We start from the raw sequence: 25,232 nt of genomic DNA, 5'->3' as shown, positions 1-25,232 counted from the left end.
TTTAGCAGCAGTAAGAGCAAGAGCAGCTTGTGGGATCAGCTCTCCTTGTGTGCTGCAGGCAGGGAACTTCTGACTCGCCAGTCATGGAAGGAAAACCTGTCACAGGAGGTTAAGTCAGCAGTGTAAGTGCAGCCAGCAAAATGCTCTGTGCAGCTATGGAGAGTGGAATGCAAGGGCAAGAAGAACTGCATGGCTTCTTGATGGAAGCATCAAAGGCTGAGGATGGGCAAGTTTCTGCAGGAGACCAGACTAAAGGATCTTCTTCCACATGTTTCATCATAAACCCAGGGTCTATTGCTTCTGTAGGTCTTTTAGTCTTCTTCTTTTCTAGAAATAGATGTAGGTGCCTCTCACAGTTATTTGCAAACATTCAATAATAATTTTTAATAATTTAGTTTTTATCGTTTACTAAATGTATGATTACTTCTTTTACCTTACTGAGCATTGTTTTGTGTCTTCTGGATTTTGAACAGGCTAATGATGAATTTATATTCATAGGTCAAGAAAATCATAAGTAAATTTTCTTAAGACAAAAAAGCTAATTGTATTTCACAAGAACTAGGCTTGGGCAAGAAAACATCTTGACTTTTACTACTCTACTAAATACTGTTTGGGTAGAAAAAGGACTAAGCATTTAAAAAATCAAATGGCAATGTAAAAGGGCTGCTTTCCACCAAGCTGAAGGGAGAAAGCAGAATATAAAAGTATTGAACCGCAATGAGAAGGTGCTAGAAATGTTTAAGAATACACTGATTTCTGGACATTCACTTTATGTTTTTCCCCTGAAAACAGCTGGAAATTGAGAATTCCTTTACAAGTGAGTTCCATAGGTGAGGTCTATACAGGCAAAAAAAAACTTAATTGGGGACTTTGACTTAGAAGAATCATCCCTATTTAGCACAGCACTGAAAATGGAGTTCCTAGGCTTACATTTATTTTTAACTGATTTAGGCATTTCAGATTTTCGCATGTTTTTTTCCAGATAGTATCTCAGTGTTAGAGAGGTATTTGGTGGTTTTTGAAAGAATTCCAATTCCCTCCTGTTGGCAAGAAGCAGTGACCTCAGTCAGCTCTCTGACTAATGATCCTTGGAAGGAGCAGAACAAAAGAGGGAATCCTGTAAATGGAGGGCCTGTGATTTTCAAGGTACCGGAGAAGGAATGCTGTGCATAGAATATTGTAATAGCATTTTACAATTCTCTGCTGCAGCAAAGCAAGTAACTACTTGTATTTGATATTCTCATTATGCCCCATAACTATATGCATTTGATATTCTCATTATATGCATTTGATATTCTCGTATGCCCACATGTCTGTGTGCATGTTTACACATACATGTACATGCAGGCACGTGTGTTGATAGAAAACCCCCCAAAGAATGGTTTGATCCATATCCAGATTGGTTGAAAAATACAGATTAGCTTCCAGTTCCATGGCATACAAATGTCAGGCCCAGGACTACATTTGAGCTTCAGCTACTTGGGCAAAAGGATGCCCTTGGGTATGAAGCACAGCACCCTTAGCTGAGGTTTGAAGTGTGGGAGAATCAGGCTGATCAACAGATTTTGGGAGATTTCCAACATTTTCCAAAAATCATGTCTGAATTAAACCAGGGAAGAAAACTCAGCAGGTTGTAAGAGTAGCTCTGGTATCTCCTTAAAAATAATCCAAAATACTTTTTCTGTAGATATTAATGGTCACTGGCTAGGACAAGGAATTGCTTTGTTTTGGTTCTTTTCTATTATCTGATGTTGCACTGGAGTTTTCTGATTGCATGAATTTAACCCAGTGGACTGTCTAGAAGGATAACAATTTCCTAGGTTGTTGTTTATCTTTGATTGTCACCTTCATTGTTTTTAGAATTCTGTATATGGGTATTTGAAATATTCCACATTTGACTTTGTAATATTTTTTGTGGGTTTCTGTGGGTTCCAGCATTTGCAATTTTTTTGCCCTATAGTAAAAAATGAGATTTTGAAATGTCACTATTTTCCTATTTTGGAAGCTCCTAATGCAGACATTACAGGATCTGCTTTAGCATCCATAGAGTGTGCTTTTGTTATCCATTTAATAATCTTTTTGAGGCGTAACCTGTTCAGGCTGGGAGCTTTCCAATGGTGTTGCAGATGTCCCACAGCTATGGCTATGCCTGCTGCTTTTGTTGCTATGATTGCAGACAGCTGGAGTGGTAGCTTGCTTGGAGAAAGAAGAAACAATACATCACATGCAACAAGCACTACTGCACTGTGATTTTCACCCCTTCCTCTCACTGTTTTAGCATAAAAACAGCTGCTTGAGGATGGCTGCATTAATGTCTTTTTGCTCATACTTCATGCCAAATTAATTGCAATCACAGTTTTGTTTACTCTGGCAGTAATTATTTTTTCTACTTGCACGCTGTGCTGCTGATCAATTTTAAAGGCTACAACAAGCTAAAAGCACACAGAAGTCATGGCATCTCTCACATGGAGGCTTCACATATTAGTCACTCCTACAGCTGCACAGGCAACTGGGACAGAGTTAAGGCACCAAACATTCTACCTGTGATACAACACTACTTGCTTTAAATACCGTTCTGCTCTGAGGTTTTAGCAGCAATCTTGGACTTCAGTAATCACTAGTAACAGGCTTTTTCATATCTGATCATTCATGCAGTGTAAGGAAGAGATTTACTCATTCTGCCCAGAGGCTGAGCCAGCAGAGACAGCAGAGCTAATGTGATTCATTGAAAGAAGAGTGGGGACAATTAACAGCAACTTGCTCACCTTTTGCCTTGGATAGCCTAAGCTGGTAAGTCAAATTTAACTCTTTAATGCACATATTCCTAATTAATAGTTTCAAGTATGATTGATTCGTAAACATACAGTGCTGAGGGGTTTCTCAGCTGTTGTTTTCCTAAAATCCTAAGAGAATGCTTTTACAGCTATGCTGTGCCCTACCAATGCACCTGTCTTTAGAGTGTAGCATGTATGTGCCACAAACAACAGAGGGTGATCTATAATTTAGGTATTTCTATTTCTTTCTCTGCAACATGTTTTTGAGGGGCATGAATATTAGGTCAGTATTTGACAATTAAAAAGGAAAAAAAAAAACCACAAATCTTTCGTAAAGGTAACTATTTTATATTCATTTGTATTTGAATTTGACTTTTAAAGGACCCTGGTGATGGGGAATAAAATGGTTTAGGGCTTAGGTGCAAGTAGAAATCTGATCACAAAGATGAAGCTGCAGGATGAAGTATGTGTGCAGAATGAAGTATGAAATATGACCAGGGAGACCTTGATCCCTGGTTTGGTTCCTAGCTGTAGCACAGTGACAGTCACACTGGTTTGATGGGTATTTCCAGGGCAGTAACTGTTTCCCCAGAGATCTGCTGCAAGACTTGTGTTCTTTAATTCTTGGAAATGAAAACTGCTTTTAATTATATCTGGTTATAAGGGGAGCTGCTGTTGTTATTTTTTCTAGTCCTGCCTTTCCCAGTAAAACCTGGTGCTGTGCTGCCTGTTGCAGTGCTCACCTTGCTGTAGGGGTGCAAATTAGATCACACAGGGCTACTCCAAACCATATGGAGAGGTCCTTATGTCATCCTGACCTATGTCAGATTTGTGCAGAGGCTTCCAGACGTGACAATCTCAAATGGGGCTGTTCTGCACATCTTCTTTTTCTAAATGATTAGTCTTCCAGGTGCTGCAAAAATTAGTTCTGACAATGACACATCCTCAGGCTAAGTGCATTTCAGCTGGGGTATTTGTTGTTTCAATCAAGACAATGCGCATTTCAGGTCTTCACCTGATTGTTGAGGCAAGGATATGGTAGTAAAAGAAATAAAATTAATGACTTTTTAAAGGAGCCTAAAAATACTCTCATGAAATAGTTGGTTTCTGTAAAAAAATAACAGCATCCAAAAAACCCTGTGCTTTCCATCACAGAACCATGTGGATTGAGCTGTCTCTTTTCCTTATTTCTTATTACGCTTTTCACCCAGGATTCTGCCCAATCTCATTCCTATTGCTCTACTGTTAGTCATTTCCAGCCTAATAAGATACCACTTCCAGAAAGCTTTACAGAATATTCAACTTGCCTTTTTTTTTTCATTTCATACTTGGTATGTGACTAGGAAGGATGCTAAGTAATATAATCTGCAGTAGCATTTTGCACTTTACTGTTTCAGTACACTGGTGAAAAAATGCAGCTTGTTCACATCACAGTATTCCAGCTATTGCTTTATTGTTCCACAGTTATCCTCTGCACTTCTTTGGGATATTGATGGTGAGTATACAGGGAACACATCTATGTTTCAAGTCATTTGTGAATCACCAATTCTGTGTGGATAGCAAAGATGCCATCTGTTTTATTGTTAACTGCTATTTCGAGGGTGTTTACTTAGCTTTGCTATAGATTCACCCGCTCTTGACTTCACAGAAACATTGATGAGATTAGAAAAGATTCTGTTCTCTTCTTCCATCAGTGTCAGACTATGGATCTGCTCTGGCTTTTTACTGGCAAAGCTTCCACGTGTGGCAAGGGCATGCTGTAGTTACTGTCCTCAGAAGTTGTTGTTTAGGTGGTTACTAACACACTGCTGTTTTCTTCTGAATGGATAAATCCTGGTTCATTGACCAGATCAAGGTGGGAAGGACTCCAGCTACCCCAAGGAATGGGAATATCTGGAGTCAAATTATGTTTAGTCACAGTCCATAAGAACAGTAACCCATGCCATGGGAAACAGGCTTGGTAGTTAACTGCTCTGAACCTTTCCAGGGTTGGTGACACAGATTAGCACCTCAGTGATGCCTAAATTTGCTTTGGTTCAAAGCTTACACCAGCATTCTAGAATGCTGTAACAGAGACTCCAGTTTCTTTTTACAGTGTAGACATTGAAACAGAGAAAACAGTCCTGCCAGCTGTCTGGGTTTTGAATGTGTATTGGGACAGGTGTCACTAGAGCACCTCTCCCAAAGACTCTGATTTCCTGGAAAACTGTCCAAGAACTGACAGGTGCTTCTCCTTTACTTACTCAGGTTAGTATTTTCTCATAAAAGAAAATGCAGCTGTCAAGCTGTTCTCTGTAGAAATTTGAGATTCTGGAAACAACTTCTCACTTCTCAAGAAAAACTTGAACTTGATGACTTTCAAGAGATTCTGTGAAAATATCTGGGCAACTGAGTTGAAGAAGATGGAGACAAATGCACTTCCTGCATTAGTGAAGGCTGGAGTAGAGATAGGGCTTTCTTTGGAGACAAGCTGGCTTGTCTCCAAATCCATTTTTTTTGTAATTATTTAAATCCTTGAGAGTATTAAAGTCAGCAAGCAGGTAGTTTGGTCTAGTGAGACAGGGAGGACTTCATATTCTTGTTTTGTTTAACTAATACCACAATAGGTAGGAGAAGTCCTACTAAATAGATGTTCCTAATCTATTTAATGTATATTAATAGTATATATAATGCTTCCTAAATATCTACACAACCCCTCAGTAAATTCTCATATTGGCTTCATGAACCTTGTAACCTCTCTTGTGCCACTCAGATGTGCTGAGCCTGTTGCTTTTCAAATAAAAACCCATAATCCCAAAGTAGACAGTGCAGCAGGCTGACCTGCCTTTGAATTAAGAATTGGTTGGGTCTGCTCTTCTTTGAGGTTGGTTAGGTTTGTGTGGCAAATGCAAACTCTTCTTTCTATCCTGAGTTCACTCCCAACTGTGTGTTAGTATTTGTGTGGTATTTGGAATTCAAAACTTGTAGTCTTGGAATCAGATTATTTTGGAAAATTGAAACTTCCTTTGCAAACATGCCTATGGCACTCCCTGGCCTATTTTTATTCCCTATTTGGGTCTGTGTTTTGACCCATACTTTATTGATGAAATGAAGTAGTTCTTGAAAACAGAGGTAAAGGGAGAAATTTATGTGGGACAATCTGTAGCACTATGTACTAACAGAAACTGTGTTACTCTCAATAACTGAGAATTAAATTATTATTAAATTTGGTAACTTTGTGAGTTTCTTTAAAATTCTAATAACATAGAAAAGTGGGAAGTGGATAATCAGTTTACTCCATAAACTCAGAGAAAACCAGTCAAAAATCCTTGCAGTATTGCTGCCTCCTGAGTCCCAGAGAGCTTCTGATCATCTCCACACTTGCACATTTATTTCAGGAGTGCAGCTCACATAATTCCCTTTTGATTGCACACACTGTTGTTCTAATGTAACAAGTCTTTTCATCCCATATGAAAATTGTGTTCACTCTGTCTCTCTTCCTTCAGAGAGCTGGTCTCTCTTCAGTACCCCAGGAGCATGGAGAATATGTGAAATTAATTGTAATGAGATACTTTTATGCTTAGGGTGTCTGCTCACCAAGTGTACTGTGAGAATGGAAGATGTAGAAAGCTTAGGAGACCTGGGTGGTGTCTTTAATCTTAAGGACAAATATCTGCCAAAACCAGCCCCAACAGCAGAATGACTGTTTAGTAAAGAATGCTTTTACTGGAAATAGTCCTTAAAGTCTGGTCCCGCCATCCAATTTGCTCAGAAGAAGGCTGAAACCATAAGAACAAAAAAGAATTTGTATCATAGTACAAAAAAATATTATTTCCAGAAAAGATACTCTGAAAAGGTAGCCAGGTTTACTATTTCAATGTGTGAAGTCTCCTAAAGAGGCATTCTGCCTTATATCTGTGTACACACTCATCAGGGGAAAAGGAATATGTGAAGAAATGGTGCATTTTTTCACTTTTTCACTTAGAAATCCATAGGGATAGTTTCCTATGTCTGCAGTTGGGTCAAATCTAATTGTTAGTTTCTCTTCAAAAAGGTAAAATTATTTCCACATAACATACTTCCAGAGTTAAATATTAATTCAATTTTTCTTAATACAGAAAAATTACTGTAATGATAGAGCACAGAAAGTATTGTTTAATTATGAGATAATATGTAAATCCAATTAGGTGAGGCAGTCAGAGAGAGGCTCTTGGAAGGGTTTGTACTCTAAACGGACGGGGCAAACACAGAGCAGGATAAAGTAATACAACAAATAGACACAACCAGTGCCTGCCCACTACATGAGGAAAAAGCCACTCGTTATGAAACTGTCCATAGCAACATTTACTTTTGGGTGTCACTTTTTTCTGACACCCGTATTCCCAGAACTCACTCTGCAAAAACATTGTTTCCCTCATTAATTGAAACTCCTTCTCCCTATATGAATTAGCAAATAATTCTGGGGTGTTCTGTTTTATTTTTTCATCTTTAATTATCTGTCTCCATAGATATCCATGAGTGTATTTCCATAAAGAGGGATTTGCCACTGAAAAAGCCCCAAATGTGCCTCTGTGCAGAAGCCGTGTGTGAAAGTGATTTTAGGCCCAGCAGCCTTGCACTGTGTTTCAGTGACACACTTCTGATCAACGATGCTGGTCTAGCAAAACCTCACTAAACAGCTGCTATTTTCCCTCTAGAAAACCCTGGCTGAGAATGACCCAGCAAATGCATAACTTGAGCCTGCTGCAGAGCAAAAAGCACAGCATGCCCTCGTCGCCCAGCGCGGCCAAGCGGCTCTACCGGAACCTGTCGGAGAAGCTGAAGGGCAGCCACACGTCCTTCGACGAGGCCTACTTCAGATCCCGCTGCGACCGCCTCAGCCTCCGCAAGGCCTCCATGGTAACACCGCCCCCTGCCCTCTCCCATCTCCTTCCTCAGCTGCCTTTTCATCTCTACGTTCTCATCATCTTGCTTTGTTCCCTGACGAGTGCTGTGTGTTCTTCCTAGCTTTACCATTAATGACCCTTTGTCAAAACAGAGTTTGACCTTCTTGAAGGGTAAAGACAGGCTACCTACTCAAGTGGTGATGCTTTATTTTAGGAGTAGGGTTGTAACTTGGCACTTACATGACAAAAGGTGAATTAAATCTATAGATGCAAGTGTTTCTCTTACAAGAAAAGAATAAAACATGATTTGAGAAAAGTGAAGATGACTTTTAATAGAAGTTCCCATTTTTCCACATGACAGAGCAAATGGAACTTTCAGGCATGACAGATAAATGTAAGGCTACTACCAGACTGTGGTGATGGTCAGTAGATAACTGATGCTTTATTTTAGGAGTAAGGTTGTAACTTCTGGTGATGTTTTATTTTAGGAGTAAGGTTGTAACTTGGCACTTACATGACAAAAGGTGAATTAAATCTATAGATGCAAGTGTTTCTCTTACAAGAAAAGAATAAAACAGTTTTGAGAAAAGTGTAGATGGCTTTTAATAGAAGTTTCCATTTTTCCAAACAACAGAGCAAATGGAACTTTCAGGCATGACAGATAAATGTAAGGCTACTACCAGACTGTGGTGATGGTCAGTAGATAACACTATGGAAGAAAGAGATCACATGTGAAAGAGTCTGGCCTGGGTACCCCATCCAAATCCCAGCCCAGTACTCTGGTACCAGCACAGTAAAATATAGAAACCCCTGATGGAATTAACCCTCACAAGGGCTCCCGGTGCTGTGAGTGCTGGTGAAGTTACACAACCCCCAGTGCACATATTTTAGGGAATGGACTTTGTCTCTGAAATAACAGCCCAATGTAAATTCAGTGTACAACAGAATCTTTTCTACTTGCTAGGGGAAGATGAACCTGCTTGTGGATATTGCCAAAACAAAATAAATCCCACTTTTTCCTAAATAAGAAAAACAGACACATTCTTCAACTTCTCCTCTGAATTATTTTGAAGGAAAGAGTTTTTCTCTACTACTGAAGAGCAAAGTCTAATGACATTGTTTGAATGCACCAGGAGATGCCCCTTGGAACCAGCACTCTGCTGCACTCAATCAGATGCTCAGTGCATTGCAGGACTGAACTCAGTATGGCTGGGCCAGATAACAAAAATATCACATTTTGTCAGAAGGAGAAAGGACACTCTAGACTCCTTTAATACTCACAAGTTATGTAAGAGATGTATTATATAAATCAGTGCAAGAATTGGAAATTATTTTTAATACAATTAGCTGATGCTGTCCCCTAGGATTGTGCTTTCCCAAAGTCAGAAGACCCTTGCATGACCTGTGGAGACTGTTGTCTCTCTCCTGTGAAGAAAGACCATGACCTGAAGGAAGCAGGGGACCATGGCTGCTTCCTCTCAGCTCTTCCAGAGCCAATAGATTCTTGTTTCATAAGAGAGGCTTGAAATTTAAACAAGGCTAGTGAGCTGGAGAACAGCCTTTTCATGGTAGCCAGCTGTGGTGTTAGCTGTAGCAGCTCTGCTTCTGAGGCTTTGGGTTTCCAAATGCTTTTCAGTTTGTAAGGATGATTTGAATTGAGGTCTCAAAGTATGAACTGTGGGGAAAGATTCTTTAGATGAATTTTTTTAGCCACTATCTTATCTTGTCTTCTTTTATTTTTTTCAACTTCAATTGCAAGCGTGACTGAGGGAGTGAAGGAGGAGGATAAACCAGTGCTGGGGACATGCCAGAGCAGACTGACATGTAGGCTGAATGAATGCCAGTCTGTGACCATATCTTCTGAGCAGTGTTTATCTAAATACACCTTTCAGATTACATTTTCCTTCAAACATGGGCTCTTCTGTCATACTTCACTAATAAGAAGAGAAATTGCCAGTGAGCTGAGCCAAAAGACAGAGGAGCAGGGCACTGCTGCTGGGGGCCTCTGCTAACCCTGAACCAGTAACTCAGAACCTCAGATCTGTCCCTTTTCACTCTGATCTGCCAGCAGTGGGAGTGCCTATTCCATCAGTTATCATCATTAGGAGACTTGATTTTATGTTGTGTGGTTGGGGATTTAATGGGACACAGACATATCTGTGCTTTGTTCCCCCAGCCCACTACACTGTCATGGGAGTGTCACAGCTTTTGTCACTGACAAAAACCCAGCAGAGGAACCTCCAGGTATCACCTCCAGGTATCACTAGCTCAGGGTCCACAACAGGCAGTGAATAGACTCCCACTGAACTTGAGAGCTCTGGATCCCATTCTATCCATTCTGCTTGTTGTTTTCCCAGTTTTCCCTAGAAATAAACTAGGATTTATAAAATAAAATAGCAAGAAAACTATTAGTGAAGGGGTGGAAATATTCCAGGTCAAATTGCTAGCTCATGTATTTTCTAATCATTGAGTTTCTGTGCTGCTGAGCTAAGTCAAGGAGTAAAATCATGTCTCCAGACAAGTGAACAACATTTGTTAGAATTTGTTTTCTTTCAGCTTTGGCTTGTGAAGAGTTTTCTTTCCACTCTCTCTTGCTGTGCAACACTTTCCATTCAGTAAATTGTTGTCTTGCTGCAGACATAGCAATGTCCCAAAATAGCTTTATTCTTGAACTCATGTTTATCAAAACAAGTCTTTGCAGAAACTACTTTACCACTTTTTCCAACTCCAGTAGTACATAGTGGACTTTTTCAGTCAAACTTAGAGCAAATAGCTTGAAAGGGGCACTTCATTTTAATTAAGCTACATAAGATTGCATTTCTAAACACTCTGGCACTGAATCACTTACTGGAACATGGTTATTACTTACTGCAAAGCAATACTGTAGTTCTTTTCAGTATATACATTTGTGCATCACAGCAACACCTAAATAAATTAATCACATAGCACAGCTGTCCAGCTAATGATTAGAGGCTGCAGGACTGAGTCAAGGAAAAAGCAATGTAAAAACTGCTCCTAAACTTCACCCAATCACTTTTAAATGTGATCAAGTTTTCCTTTGAATTTAATGCTTTTTTCCTTTCAGAGCAGAAGAAAGTTATCTAGTAAAGGTAAATGATTGCTCTTATTGGTATTTGTGACAATATCAGCTGGACTAAAATGGAGCACTGGGGTTTAAGGATATTACTCCTTATACCTGTTTGGATTTCTTATCCCAAGGCTGCAGATGTCTGAAACATGCTGCAATACCAGAGAGCCTTCTACATGGAATGTGATAAGCTTTTTGCAGCAAACTACATTATTTTCAAATATATTTCTGTTTTCTGTGTGAAAGCAAATAGGGAAAAGTTGGTCAGGTGTGTAGAATGTCTGGACTTGGAGAGCTGGGCTGGATGCAGCTTTCCAAATGGGGCAGTTCACTAGCATGGGTGAAGATGTAATAGATACTTTGCTGCCTCTCCTGGATGTTTTTTGACTGTCTAGCAGAGTTTGATATGCTCTTCTATGGATAAGGGATGCACACATGACCATTTAGAAAGGCCACATCACAGCTGCCATGATTTTACACTCTTTGAAGTTACAAAACTTGCCAATGTATTTCAGCCTATTGCCTGTGTCTGAATTGCTAGTTTGGAAAACCTGATATTTGCAATTTAATCTTGTCATTGTTTGGATTGGATGAAGCAGCTTATAATAGTCATGCTCTGTTTCTCGTTTAAATCAGTGCAGCTTTTTCAATCAGATTTCTAATGAAATGAAGAAATAGAAATTTGCTTTTATTTTTTCCCTTTTGGTGAAACGTTCTTGCCAGCAGGTCAGTTGGCAACAGCGTTTACGACAAATTTAACTTAAACATGTGCTTAGATTCTGCTCAGCAACTTACTTCTTAGGGCCAAAATTTCACAAATACTTCAGGTATTTCATTTGGCAAGCAGAAGTCTGAGGATGCATTTTCAAAGCACACCAGCAGGTCTAAATCATGATAAGCAAAAAACCCCAGTTTAAATCAAAATTTTTATAAGAATTCTACAGCAATCTGACAGGTAGGTAAAATCTGTTAAGGGGTGTGTGTGAGTGTGTATATTTAAAAAGGAAAAAATGCTTTTGTTGGCCATAATTTGGGTTAATTTCAGCTATAATAGTGAAATTAGCCATCTCTCTTTTATTATCATGTAATAGTGAATTTTTGGTTTGTACAATGGAAGAAACTTAGGAGATGTAGTACAAGATTTCCTGAGTTTCTCACAAAATTTGAATTAAAGCCAAATAATGATATTGAGCACTTAGAGTAGCACTCTACAAATGCTAGCTCATTTAACTTTTGTGCACATATGTAAAGCAAATCAAAAGATAATTACTTATTCTGTTTTTTAAAAAAGGGAAAACTATGTGGGTACACAGTGCTACAGAAGGCAAAATGTGAAGAGAGAAATAACTACCTTCCTGTCCTGAGTGAGCACCACAGCCTTTCACTCAGTAATATCATCAGCTTTACCTTTTTGTTTTGCCCCCAGACTGTTTCCAAAAATGAACTTAACTAAAAGAAATGCAGACCAATGCAGTCATTCAGTTTCCTTCAACCAATTGAAGGAATTGTAATATGCTCTTGTAATATGCTTTGATTAATTCACTGCTAAATAAATAAGTAGATTTTCATAGCTGTGAACAGTTACAAGAGTAATATGCTTAAAAAGTCCATCTGTTCACAATTCTGCATCATAATAATAAAGTCTCATAGAGTGAAGAGCAAGCTTTCTTTTACCTCTGTACTTCAAACATCAGTGCTCTCTGTATGTTAATTTTGAGTGCACAATACAGTGACATACAGCTATTAAATCAATATCACTGTTGAGTGGAGATGAAGACGTACAGAAGTATCAGAATCATACCAATAATTAAAATATTGTGTAATTATAATTACTTAAAATTCTTTTGATTTCTAGCAAGAGCACTTCATCCTTTCAGGGTATGGGCAAAACACCAGAATAAGTGTAAGGTTTAGGTTTCTGATATCAAGATTATAAAGGTGTTACATAAGCAAGACAGCAGGTGTGTGGAACTACTGGAGTGATAAGAAGTATTTACTGCATTGCAGTAAAAATTTCTGACATTTTTAAAGTTTTCCCTTATAACAAGAGAAATATGTGCTGTCTTCTTTTTTAAAATTTTCTGGACATGTGCTCTGTCTAATGACAGTGTATGTCCTTACAAACCCTTTTTATCTTGAATAGAGCTGCTTACCATTCAACTGTGCCTTTTTCTGAGATTTTTTATCTCATACCAACCCCAGAGTATGGCCTAAGTATCTGATTATAAAATTAAACCTGAGTCTTACCATTTGGAGAAGAGTCTAAACCCAAGAATGTGACAGAACCCCATGAACAGCACTGATGTTTCAGTCGTATCTTTTATTCTGCATGGAAACCTACAGAAAAAATATTTCTCCAGCATGAGCTGTTCAGTACTCCAGTGTCTACAAGGTGATTCCCAAGTCAGCACTACTGTCCTAGATTTGCATTATTGCTGCATAGCTCATCTCACCCTTAGATTGTCATCGTAACATAAATATCTCATTTCTTTACATTGGCAGTTTGGGGTACAGGGCACCTTCTGCACGCTCGTCCTCCTGTTCTGCTGATCCCCAATATTCAGCACTGATGGGGTCCCTCCCTACTAAAACTTTTAGCTAACAGCACCGTTGCAATTTCTCAGTGTGGTACCAATATTTCACATGCAAAAGTAGACCAGAAGACCCTTGTCACGCCTGAAAATTTCAGAAGACACTTTTAACTTCAAGCACACTGAAAAAAAGCTCCCGTAGAACTGATGAAATTCCAAGGTGGAGCTGGGGACTGCAGTTTCCAGAAGTGTTTGGAAACCCTTAGTCCATGTGTTTTAGAAGGAGACACACAGATGTTCCAGCAGGCCAATGTTGTTTCACTGAGAGCAAACTTGGACACAGATACGCCCAATAAAGCTATTGATAAATTGATATTTTAAAAAGAAAATGAAGTTTTAGTGTGGTTGAAGTGTTAGCTTCCAATCACAGTAGAAGATGGTTTCAGTTCAATATGTATTTCATGGAATAAAGAGTGCATTCTGTGATGAGAATTTTCTCAGTGGTTTTGGGACACAGGGAGCTGGTTTACACTGTGTATCTGAATCTGTGCTTTGAGCCCTCCTTGCCTTCCTGGGCCTCTTGCTCCTGCTAATTCATTCCAAAGAGGGAAAAACCCTATCAGGTAATTATGGCAATGGGACACTGGGAGAGAATTTAAAGAATCTTGGCAAATAACTTGTCATTACTGCAGGCTCCAGAAGGATGTTCTCATAAAAGAAACCTGCAGGCCCTGCTACTCTCCTGCACCTGCTTCTCCCCAGCTCAATTAGGAAACAACAGGGGCCTTTGTACTGTGCCATTCCTTTATCTCCTTGACATTGCTAAGGAAAAGGTTCAGTGGTTCTCCCTGCCTGAGAGTTGGTGCTGTGGAAGTTCTCATGTTTGGCTGCTTGTGCTCTCTGCTGCTTAGACTGGACAGTCCAATTTTCAGTCCCATTTCTACTTCTGTTTTTAAGGCCTACAAATTTCAAAGTTTCCTCTAGTTACGATTTAAAAGCAATAATACAGGCACCTAGAAATAACTGAGGTGGTAGAATGAACACACTGGGTCACACTGGAACTGGGAAGGTTTCTCTGCAGAACTGCTTATTTGATATGGATTTTCATAATCTGATCTACTTGAAATGTTGAGTTTGAAAAATTCAGTAGTCCAAGGCTCTGCCAAAATTGTAGTGTGTCATCCACTTTCTCACTGCAAACATAATGTTGCTCATACAGTTTGATTACAGGACAGATGTCTAAATAAAAATGTGTTTGTTTCGTATGGATTTGAATGTCACTTGAATTTTCCCACAGACCTGAAGCAATTTCAAGCACTCCAGGGATAGACCAAGCTCACTTTTGCTGCAAACTTTGCCTTGCTTCAAGCTGAGGCTAAGTTGGGGCTGGAGGCACAATATTTCATTTTAAGGAGCAAACTCACAAGACACAAATTTTCTTTATTATAAAGCACTAACATATGAAAAGTTTTACTGAATTTCTGTCTTTATTGACACACAGAACTTCCAGTGCAATGAAGCTATGTTTGAGGCTGTAGAGCAGCAGGACCTGGATGCTGTTCAGATTCTTCTTTATCAATACACCCTGGAGGAACTGGACCTGAACACACCAAACAGTGAGGGACTCACTCCTTTGGATATTGCCATTTTGACAAACAACGTCCCCATTGCCAGGACCCTTCTGCATGTTGGGGCAAAGGAAAGCCCACATTGTAAGTAAAGAACACAAATTGACTTAGATAATTGCTTGTATGAGATCAGTTCTGCTGTTAGTGAAAATCAATTACACGACACACAAAAATTGCCTGGTTTTATCATGAAGATGATTATAACAAGAGTGCTGGAGGATATTTGCAGCAATATCTGCTCATTGAATACGTGCTCAGTAGATTTGTTTTCTCTCTCTCAGATACACCAACTAATCAATCATGTTGAGCTTCTAATGTGATTAACACTGGGGCAGCTGTGTTAATAGCAACCTTGAGAAAAAAATCTTTAAAAATATGGCAACAGGAACTCAGTGATTCAAAGATCGTGGTCTGAAATGCAAAGTTTGTCATCAAAAATGAAAGGATGATGGGTTGTCTAGACTTTGCTTTATTTTTATTATCCTTTTGATTTTGGCTATGCCTTCAGGAGGCTGGTTGTATTGAAATCTATCACTTCCATTCCCCACAGACCCCTCACCACTGGTCTTCAAATGGCCTAAAAGCCCACTTAAATGAGAATTTCAAAGTTCTACAAAACCAGAGAAGACCTATACAAAAAACAGACCTCATTTTACTGGAATACCAATATTGCTTATAACTACATATTGTAGTTATAAAACTTCTTTGTATTCCTTCATGAGGCTTTTTATGCCCGGTTTGTGGGTTGGAGGGTGACTTACCAACCCAATTAATCAACCATATACCATGACACAAACTCTGACGCCTTATGTGGGTCTAAAAATACCCCGATGTAAGAGAATTTGTTTTAAACTGTCAATGCCTATATTTAGGACATTCCCAGCAAGGCTATAATGAGACTGTGTTTGAGGGGTTCGGCCACTGCAGACTCTGCCATTAATTTGAAGTTAGTTAAATTAACAACATTTAGTGCTGGCATGTCAATCTCAGTGCTCCAGGAAATTGCACCTTGAGGCTACTAACATTGCCAGTTTTTTCACTGGAGAGTGTGTGTGCATGTGCATGTTGAGTTTTTTTGCCAGACCCTCAGTGTTGGTACACCTTTATTGCTTTTCTATATCCACAGCACTTATATTATCATTTATTCTGGCCTCCTTTAACCTTCCCTGGAGATTTTTGCATAGTGTAGCTGCTCAGTGAAAAGAGTTTTTTAGTTTTATATTTATTTGTTTATTTTTCTGTCATGGTTCATGACTGAGGCTTTAAAAAAAAGTGTGACAGCATTTAGAGTACATGATTGACTGCTGAAGCAACATTCATTAACCATGACAAATCTAGAGGAAAACACAGTCTTGAGTGTTCTAAACAGCAGTAAAAAAGACTAAACTAATTTTTCATTGACCTCATCTGTAAATAAATGCAGTCTGATGGTGAGCAGGGGCAATCATAAATTAGTATTCATTTCCTGTAATTAATGCAAACATGCCTATGAACACAGAGAATATGAATATATAACCACCTAATTTCCATTTCAAAATATAGCCACCAAATTTCCACTTCACTTATCTTGATTTTTAGTTTTTCTGATTGAAATAATGGATGAAACATTCCCAGTAAAAAGCAAACGATCATTCTGTTTGGATTTCTTACCTGAAAGGTTTGCAGTGGCTGTTTGACAGTGAAATGCAAAAACTTATTTTCAGCCCTCAGAACAAAGTTTCAGAGCATCTTTGTGCATGGCTTCACTCTTGTGGAACTGATGGCAGTCACCTTCTATTTCGTCCATACTTTCTGCTCTGCTTTTCGTACTCAACCAACCCTGTTCAAATTAAATCCTTTTTGTATCATCTCAGGGCTGCAGGAACATGATCCAGCACCCAGCAGGAGCATTTTCATTCCTCTGTGGTGGGCAATTGAGCAAGACTTCTGCAGGCTGAATGGGAGGGTAAAATCCTGACTCACCCAGTTTTGGGACTGGACACAGCATGTCTTAATGGGATTAGAAGTGTACAAGACAGATGCACAGAGCTGGGAAAAGGTGGAATGGAAGAATTCCTCATTCCAAGTGCAAACAAACAGCTTCCTTCACAGAAAACCTCTGCTCTTTCACTGTATATATTAGCTGTAGTGATCCAGCTGAAATTTCATTATAGCCTCTAACCTAACTCTGCAGAAAAGAGGATCTGGAGGACAGATAGTTTCCATCTGTATCACCTGGATTTCTGCCTGGAACAGCAGCAGATAAAGCAATAGAAAGTAAAACTGTGATCTTCATCTCCACATGGAACTCAGATTGTATAAATCTCAACAGGAACCCAACATCTTTTATAAACAAAGTAACTAAGATCAGAGAGCAGAGCGTTTAAAATATTAATTTAGCTGGGGAGAAGACAAAGTGTTATCTTTTCAGTTACTATCATTTATCGTATACTCATGGTTTGGCTTGTTCATGTGAACCCAAATAAAAATAAGATTAAAATTCCCACTGGCTGATTGGACATCAGAGACTCGACAAATGTGGATCTGAGCCTTGATTAAACAGATAGAGCCAGATCCTTAGTGAGAACTTGAACCAATGCCAATGCTCAACCACCTGAAGCTCTGGCACATAAAATCTCCTTCCTCAGTCCTGTTGTGCTATCAGATGTGTTGCATGTTTATTGTAGGCATGGATCCAGGAAACCCTATCACCTCTGGCCTCCCAGTAAACAACAGTTCTGAGGATACGAGCAGGTTCCAGGGAGCCTGGCCATATGTCCCTGATGTCCATATGAAGAATGATCAAACTTAAGAAGGCTGGCTTCAAGCCAGCTTCTGAAAGCAAAGTCTTAGAGACAAACATTCTTCAAAAACAACCCTTTGGATGTCAGAGGTGTTGAGTAATTCTTTGTTCTCCTGTGGCTGTAAAGATCCCAGGCCACTTTTCACATCAATAGGGTTATTCTTAGACTCTGCTAAACTCTAGCTGTCATACTGTTATGAGAGACAGAGACAAAAGTTAAAATGAGAGATGCAGGCTGGATAAAACAAACACTTTTTCACTATAAGGACAATGAAGCAGTGGAACTATCTCCATCCATCCTGGGAAGTTTTCAAGACCAGACTGGAAAATACCTGCAGTAACTCATTCTGACCTCTTGGCTGAGCCTGTTTTGAAGAGAAGGTCCTTTGTCTAGAGAAGGTCCTTTCCAATCTAATTTGTCCCATATAATCCCAGTTTAGAAATAATGCATTCATATCCACATACATATTTGCTCCTGTCGTGTTTTGGTGTCAAAAACCTATGAGAGTCTTGGTGCTTTATATGGTACAGTTTGATGTTTTCAGAAATGTCTGCTGCTCCTGACTTGTGCAAGTGAATGATGGGTTCAGTCTGTGTAAGACTCCTGCTGTTCCTGTGAAAGACTTGGGGCAACCAAGAGTCTGTCTGTCTCTACTTAGCAATTCCTCACTATTGCTAAGAGAAGCCACATGTGCCAGGGCACTGATTATGGAAAAAAGAGGTCCTTTAAATTAAGGCTATCTCAGAGCTCTTCTGCAAAAACACCAAACACCAAAGTGATTTTCTGTGATTTCAGAATTCCTTCTCTTGTGCACTCTTTCCTGCATATTGAAAACCAAATCAATACCTGCATTTATTTTCAAATTAAGCATCTTTACAAGTCCTACTTTCTAAACTGCAGATTGAAAAATTTTAGGCTAAGAGCAACTCTGAAAATAGGACTTGATTCACCACAATTCACTGTACAATCAAGGGGCTTGTTTGGGAACTTGGGCTAAAATCAAACCTATTCTAGTTTGTAACCTATGTGATCTTAATTTTCACCTTGATGTAGCCCACAATAGTTCACACAGAAAATACGAACTGCTAAACATCAAATTAATATTATTCTGAGCATGGGAGGAAAAAATCTCCATGTGGCAAGCTGCTCACTGCCTATCAGAGGACTAATTAAATTCTCTAGACAAAACTGTGACACAAAAAGCTGGAAAGAGATGAATTTACCAGCCATGGACCTTAGGCACAAAAAATTCTTAGTTTTGCCTATCAGATTCTCTTCTTGTTTGGTGAAGTTTATATATTGTGTTTGTAACCAGTACAATCTCCTTTTTTTTAATGTAAGTTTACAATATTATACCGAAGCAGAGGTTAAAGAGCAAGGTTATTATTTGAGCTTGGTTTTCATATTCTGACTTACAACAGATATGCAATTTCAGTCTAATTAAGACAACTCTAAGCATATGAGAAATACCTGAGGAAAAAATGTGGCAAATTTATTAATGCTGTTAATGACATTTAAGTGGCCAGATCTTTAAGGAAAATTAAAATAAATGCAATAATACAGAAACACTGTCAGAATACAACCTGACACCCTGTTGTTCAGGGTGCAGGTAGCAGTCAGATTAAATGCTGGCTGCAATTCTCCTGGAGTGACAAATGTGGTTCTGTTGAAGTGGTGATCCTGTAGAAAGGCTCAATTTTCCTCTGAAGGTCCAGTGGTGGTTATGGAGGCCTTGTCCTCTGAGAACAAGTGGAGAAAAGGCTGCTGTGGTGTTCCAAACCTCAGATCATATCCAGGTAGGAATGCTTGGTTCCTCCCCCTGGGTGGAGCATCTCCCAATGGGATGATGTCATTTTATCAGCCATGCAGTGACACTCAATGGCCCATTAACAGAAGAGATCCCTCAGAGTTATCAGGGATGAGGCATGAAGGAAATAAGGAACTCTCCCCCACCTGGTTTTAACAGCTTATGAAGATGGTGATAGAATACACACTTTTGGGTACATCTTACGTTGTAACCTAAGATGCGTTCTGAGCACGGCCAACATTTTGCCAAGCACTACCTATTTCCCTCTTTTCCTGGCAGTTGTGACCGTGGAGAGCAGGTCTGTGCACCTGAGCATGCTGGTGCAGGAGGCCCAGCAGAGAGTGACGGAGTTATCGGCGCAGGCAGCGAGTGAAGGGCTGGGCACGGAGAGCACCGAGAGGGAGAAGCAGCTCAGGGGCTGGGAGTGGAGGGCCAGGCTCTACCAGCGCATGAAGGCCGGCTATGAGCATGCCCGTGAGTATGTTGCCTTTTTCTCAACTTGGAAATGAAACTCGAGGTAATTTTCATAAGGAGGTAATAAAAAAAAGAATCTTTATTTGAAGGCCTCCAGGGGCAGTTATAGAAAGATGTCCACAAAAGCCCACCCCTACAGGGATGAGTACATTTTTATAGGTTTTAGGAAATTAGCATAATGGATAAAAAGCACCAATTAGGAGGATAAGTGGTGATGCAATCCCGCCCCCCAGGTCAAGCCCCTTGTCTGGAGTTCCCCCCTTGGCACGGGCTGTGCTCTGTTCATGAAATGGATCTCAACGAGTTGTTCTCAGCCTTGGTTCCCAGGAAGAACCAAGACAGCACTGGGACCCTGCACCTCCCAGGGCTTGGAGCTCTGGAATTTGTTTTGTCTTTCTCCTTAAGGAAAGGCTATGGAAAAGCACTGGGCAAACTAGCTACTAATACAACAGGCTACAGAGCTCCAAATATAGGTGTGGAGAATACAGAGAACATATAAAATGAAAAAAGGCAAAAATGACATCAAGTACAGGGAAGCAGCAAAATTCCAGTCAGGAATCTGCAGCTGAGAACCCTCTCCAAACATGCTGATCCTCACGGCACTACTGTGAGTGGGGGCTGGAGGAGGTTGGGATGAGGAAAATGAGGCACAAAGGCGAAATGGCCTTTCCAAGAGGGAGAAGGAAATGGCTGTTAGAACAATAAAAGGACCAAATATCTGAGAGAAACAAGCACATGGCTCCTTAGGTTGCATAAAATTAATACAACATCCAATATACCAACTCTTCATTCAGGATGCAATGATTATGCCCTGCTTATCTCTTTTCACATTCACTCCTGGATCTCATTTAACATGTTCAGAATTTAAAACAGTATGCTATAAAACAACATATGAATAGGCAGGAAGAGAGATGGAGACGTTGGCCTTTTCTCTGTTGTAATTTGATTATTTTTCAAAAGAACTTACTAGGATTGTTCTAAATATTTGATCAAGCAGTGAAATTTCATTTGGCACATAAATATTGTGAAAATTTAACCTTAATTTTGATAAGCACTAATCTTAATTTTGATATCCATTTCATCACCTCAGCCAAAAATTGAGTCACTTTAAACAGTTGTACAAGTGAGTCTGTATCCAAATTAAATGGAATTTGGGCCCAAGTGAAGGAGTAAACAGGCCTGAATTGTTTCTAGACATGTGGATCTTTTAGCTGTATCCTATGTGATGGAATACAATCATTGCCATTAACATTTTTAAAACCATCTTTGTATAAATGTACTCACAAATAATTTTTGCAAATTTATTGTATGTTAAGGTTATTTCTTCAAGACAGATGTAGTGCTCCTTCTCTTAGATACTAAATACAGGAAATACAGAAATAGTGAAAGTTAATATACTGACGTTTTAAATCAATCCCAGCAGTAAGTCATGACATTTTTGTATTTGATTTCTGAATTGAGTCTATTGATATTCTGCAGATTAAGCTTTTTTTTTCCCCTTTTCTTTTTTAAACAAAAATGTTAGACCCCAATTGACAACTATATTTTGGAACTATTACACCAAAACATTTGCGGAATTTGCAATTTTTGAATCCCAATAACATAAAAATATTTTCTGGTTTTTGATAAATTTGAGTTTGTTAGTGAAACCATCAAGTTTTCATTAGCTCTTTGTGGTTTTGTCCTTTCCTTCTCCTCTTATCCACCCCAAGAGATTTATAGGGGCTTTTCATTGACATAATTAGCATGGATCTGTTTTATTGGGCTACATATATGCAGGAAGATATTTTTAAGTAAAAAGGAGCCAAAAACCATGATAGAAACAAATGGTGTCTGCAGGATATTGTTAGTAGGGTCACTAATTAAAATGCTCAAAAGGCAGAAAACACAAACACCTACAACCCAAAGCTCACAATTGCAGGGTGATTTTCAGTGGGTTCTTTGAAGACTCAGGAACATTGTTTGAATAGGATTTGTTGTGCTGAGGAGCTGATGTTTTCTCTTCTCTCCCAGGAGCCCCCGAGGCGCCAACCAATGTCTGTCTCATGGTAACGAGCAGCACATCACTCACTGTCACCTTCCAAGAACCCCTCAGTGTCAACTCAGCTGTGGTGACCAAGTATAAAGGTACTGGATTTAGACATCTTTCATTCCCCTTAACAATGTACAAAAATTTGAGGGCTAAGTGGCAAAGGTATTTATATGCAAGAGGTTATATTATGATGCAAGTAGTGTTTAAATGTAATTATTTTCCCAGTAAACAGACATAGAAGTGGAATTTTCTTGAAAGATTACCCAAGGACAAAATTTTTATTTAAAAAAAAAGAAAAATAAATTAACCAAAAGCTTTCTCCATGAGTGCTTTGAAGAAGTTTGCTTGACTCACTGTGGTTAAGACATCAGCTCAATGACTGGGTTGAGATGAGCAGTTACAAAACACAAACTAACTTTTGGTGCCTGTGGGCTCCTGAAACCATGTGTATCCTTGTAAAAGCCAAACCCACACCACCATTCCTTAAAGGAATGCCTCTGGAAGCTGAAACTTCTGGCACAGGCATCATAGAGCCCAATTAATTAGCTATTCCAGGGCTGCCACATCATTCTTGGAAGAGTGATACATTTGGGGTGGCACCAGTTAGTTGCAAAGTGGAATGAATAAGAAAATGCTTCCATCTGAATAGCCCTGTTGAATAGAGATGGTTTTAAAACAGAATTTCTGTTCCACAGGAAATTCCAACATTAAGGAAAAAAGCAAGTTTTATTGAAGATTAGAACAAAAATTAGAATTTTTTAAATTTCCTGTTTAAAGGAACTTTCAGGTTTTCTACAATCTTTGGAACAGTAAGTTCTTCAGTGTTCAGCACCGCAATCCACAGCCTCCAGCTTGCAGTGGAAGCATGAATCCTCCCACAGGTCAAGGGACTGGGGATCTGAAGCCTCCTTGGCCCTGCCCAGGGGAGTCAAGGAGTGGGAGCCTCAAAGTCCTCTCCCTTCATGCTTTCTGCTGTGTTTGTTTCTTTGTGTTAATCATTGAAAACTCCTTTCAGAGGTGCCTAAACCTGAAGTTCCCATACTCACAGGCAGCACTGTCCTGGCTGTGTGGTGGGGAATGTTTCATGTTTCCATGGGGGTGTCCTAGGGATGGTTTCAAGAGGAGAAATTCAGACAGACCCCGTCCCTCGAGGGTCCAGCAGCTCAGGGAGCCCTTCCAAAAGTGGGACAGGCAGTGCACAGACTCCACTGGCACCAGCACAAGCTCCCAAAGCACTACAGGAGTTTATTTTGGAAAAGGTACATTGTCTCTTTCCTTCCTCCTCCTGCTTCTGGTCACAGATTCCACTCATCACTGGCTAGGGCCAGCAAAATAATTTTTTGCATTCTATTAAAAAAAAAAAAAAAACAACCTCGCAGACACTACTGAGGCCATCAAAGTGATAATGCCCTGACAGCCTCAGTAGAAGGCAAATTAATGTATTACACCTAGTCAGTGTGCAGTGCTGCAGGAAGTGTGATTTTCAAAAACATCAAAGCCCTTTAGAAGCCTAAATCTAATTTTCAGCAATGGGTTGTGTTGCCAGGAAACTAAATTTCATTTAAGAGCTTCCCACTGCCTGATTTACTTGAGAAAACAATACTTGGGCTCCTAAAACACCACCACCTCCTAAAACAAAAAGTTTTCTAGAAAATATCAGACTGTTCTTTGTAATAGTTGTATTTTAAATAACCCTGAAACATTGTCCACCTCTAATTATAATGATTCTTGGTATTTTTACAGAAAATCACATTCCCAAACAGAGTTCATTTTTAAAAATAATTTTGTGAAGGTTGCGTTACTTTTCTCTTGGGTATTCATTTAGGTTGAGTCTGGTTTGTACCATGTCAGTGGTGTCCTTTTTTTGATAAACACAGCATTCAGAAAAATTTAATCCAACCTGACCTAACTTTCTGATCAGACCAGGTAGCACTGCCCTGTATTTTGAATTACCTTCACTCATGATCATTTTATGCTTCATCAAGTTGACAGTTAGTCTTGTCAGAATATTCTTTTTTAATCCTTTATCCCAAGAGACTTGTATATTTATGGTTAGATAAAAAGAAAGATCATTAATAGCTCCTTTTGGTGACTTTCAGGAATTAATTAAGCACTGGTTGTAGAATTGTTTATTACATTATGGAGTGAGATTCTTTGTGCTACTTTGAGGGGTCATAAAATGAACCTTTCAAATGATCACTTGCAAGAATGATTAGAACCAGCTAACAATTACTAGCCCTGAAAGGAGAGCTTGATAACAAAGTGTGAGGATCTTTTTAGTCAGATATATAAACCTCCTGTCCAGAAAACCACCGAAGTATTTTGCTATTTCTGGACAAAAAAAAAAAAAGGCTGTTGATGTGGGGTTTTCCCCCCTTCAATACTTTACCATTTCTTTTTCTAAGCAAATTAAAATTCAGGAGCATTTGCATCAGTGTTTAGGGAATACCTGCTCATTAACAGAAACTAATAATGTTCTTTTCTCTGGACCTGAACTGTAGGGAATAAAAACTGACATCAATTCTGTTCGGCTTAGTTTAGTTCCCTAAAAACAGTGAAAAACTGCCAATTCAATTTATCCTGTGTCATCTTTCTTTTTTCTTTCTTTCTTTTTTTTTTTTCTTTTTTTTTTTTTTCCCCAAAGGTTTATTTGCCCAAATGTTTTTTAGAAACTGGGCTTGGAACATTATCTAACTGTCTGCTGTTTTCCTGTGTGTGATCTTTTCCCTTGTTAGCTGTATAACTTACAAATAATCATACAGGAGAATAATACTTTGCACTCACTCTCTAACCACTAAAACCATCTCACTTCATTAGGAGATTTAATTTTAACCACACACGGTGAATGGGTATTGACTTTGGTGTCCCAGCTGGATGGCAGCTCAGTGACTGCATTCTGTTCAGCCATTGCTTTAAGGAGCCAGAGTATTCTTTACTTCCTCTCCTGGATTGTTGTTTAATGTTGCAGGCACCATCCTAATGGCTCCCTTCAGTTTCCCTCTGGAGCAGGCTGCAGCGTGGTGGTGGCTGATGTGAAATGATTCCTAAGTATACTGTAACTTAGTAAAGTGTTTTGAGGCTGGAAGCAGACAGCCATGGCATAAATCAATAATAAAAGTAATAATCTGCTCCATGCTAAGAAAGACTCCAAGCCAGAGACACCTCGCTCCAGCCAGTTTTAGGAAGGATGTGAAGCATCACTGTAATATTGAGGGGAAAAAAACCCTGCCCTTGGCTAATTGTGCCCTAG

General features: G+C 39.3%; 1 protein-coding gene across 1 annotated transcript in view; it reads left to right on the top strand.

The window, feature by feature from the left end:
- The first annotated feature begins 2,322 nt into the window (after positions 1–2,322).
- The window catches only part of ANKFN1 (ankyrin repeat and fibronectin type III domain containing 1), a 66,176-nt gene continuing 43,266 nt past the window's right edge, over positions 2,323–25,232 (top strand). The window contains exons 1-5 of the mRNA XM_066565981.1: positions 2,323–2,790; positions 7,451–7,652; positions 14,760–14,970; positions 19,756–19,950; positions 21,964–22,077. Of these exons, the coding sequence (XP_066422078.1) occupies positions 7,467–7,652; positions 14,760–14,970; positions 19,756–19,950; positions 21,964–22,077 (706 nt within the window). The 5' untranslated portion in view covers positions 2,323–2,790; positions 7,451–7,466. The remainder of the gene's footprint in view (positions 2,791–7,450; positions 7,653–14,759; positions 14,971–19,755; positions 19,951–21,963; positions 22,078–25,232) is intronic.

Source organism: Molothrus aeneus, chromosome 26 (assembly GCF_037042795.1).
Source record: "Molothrus aeneus isolate 106 chromosome 26, BPBGC_Maene_1.0, whole genome shotgun sequence".
In the NCBI taxonomy this organism is placed as follows: domain Eukaryota; kingdom Metazoa; phylum Chordata; class Aves; order Passeriformes; family Icteridae; genus Molothrus; species Molothrus aeneus.
The sequence above is the reverse complement of the archived record's forward strand: the minus strand, read 5'-3'. Positions and strand labels throughout refer to the sequence as shown.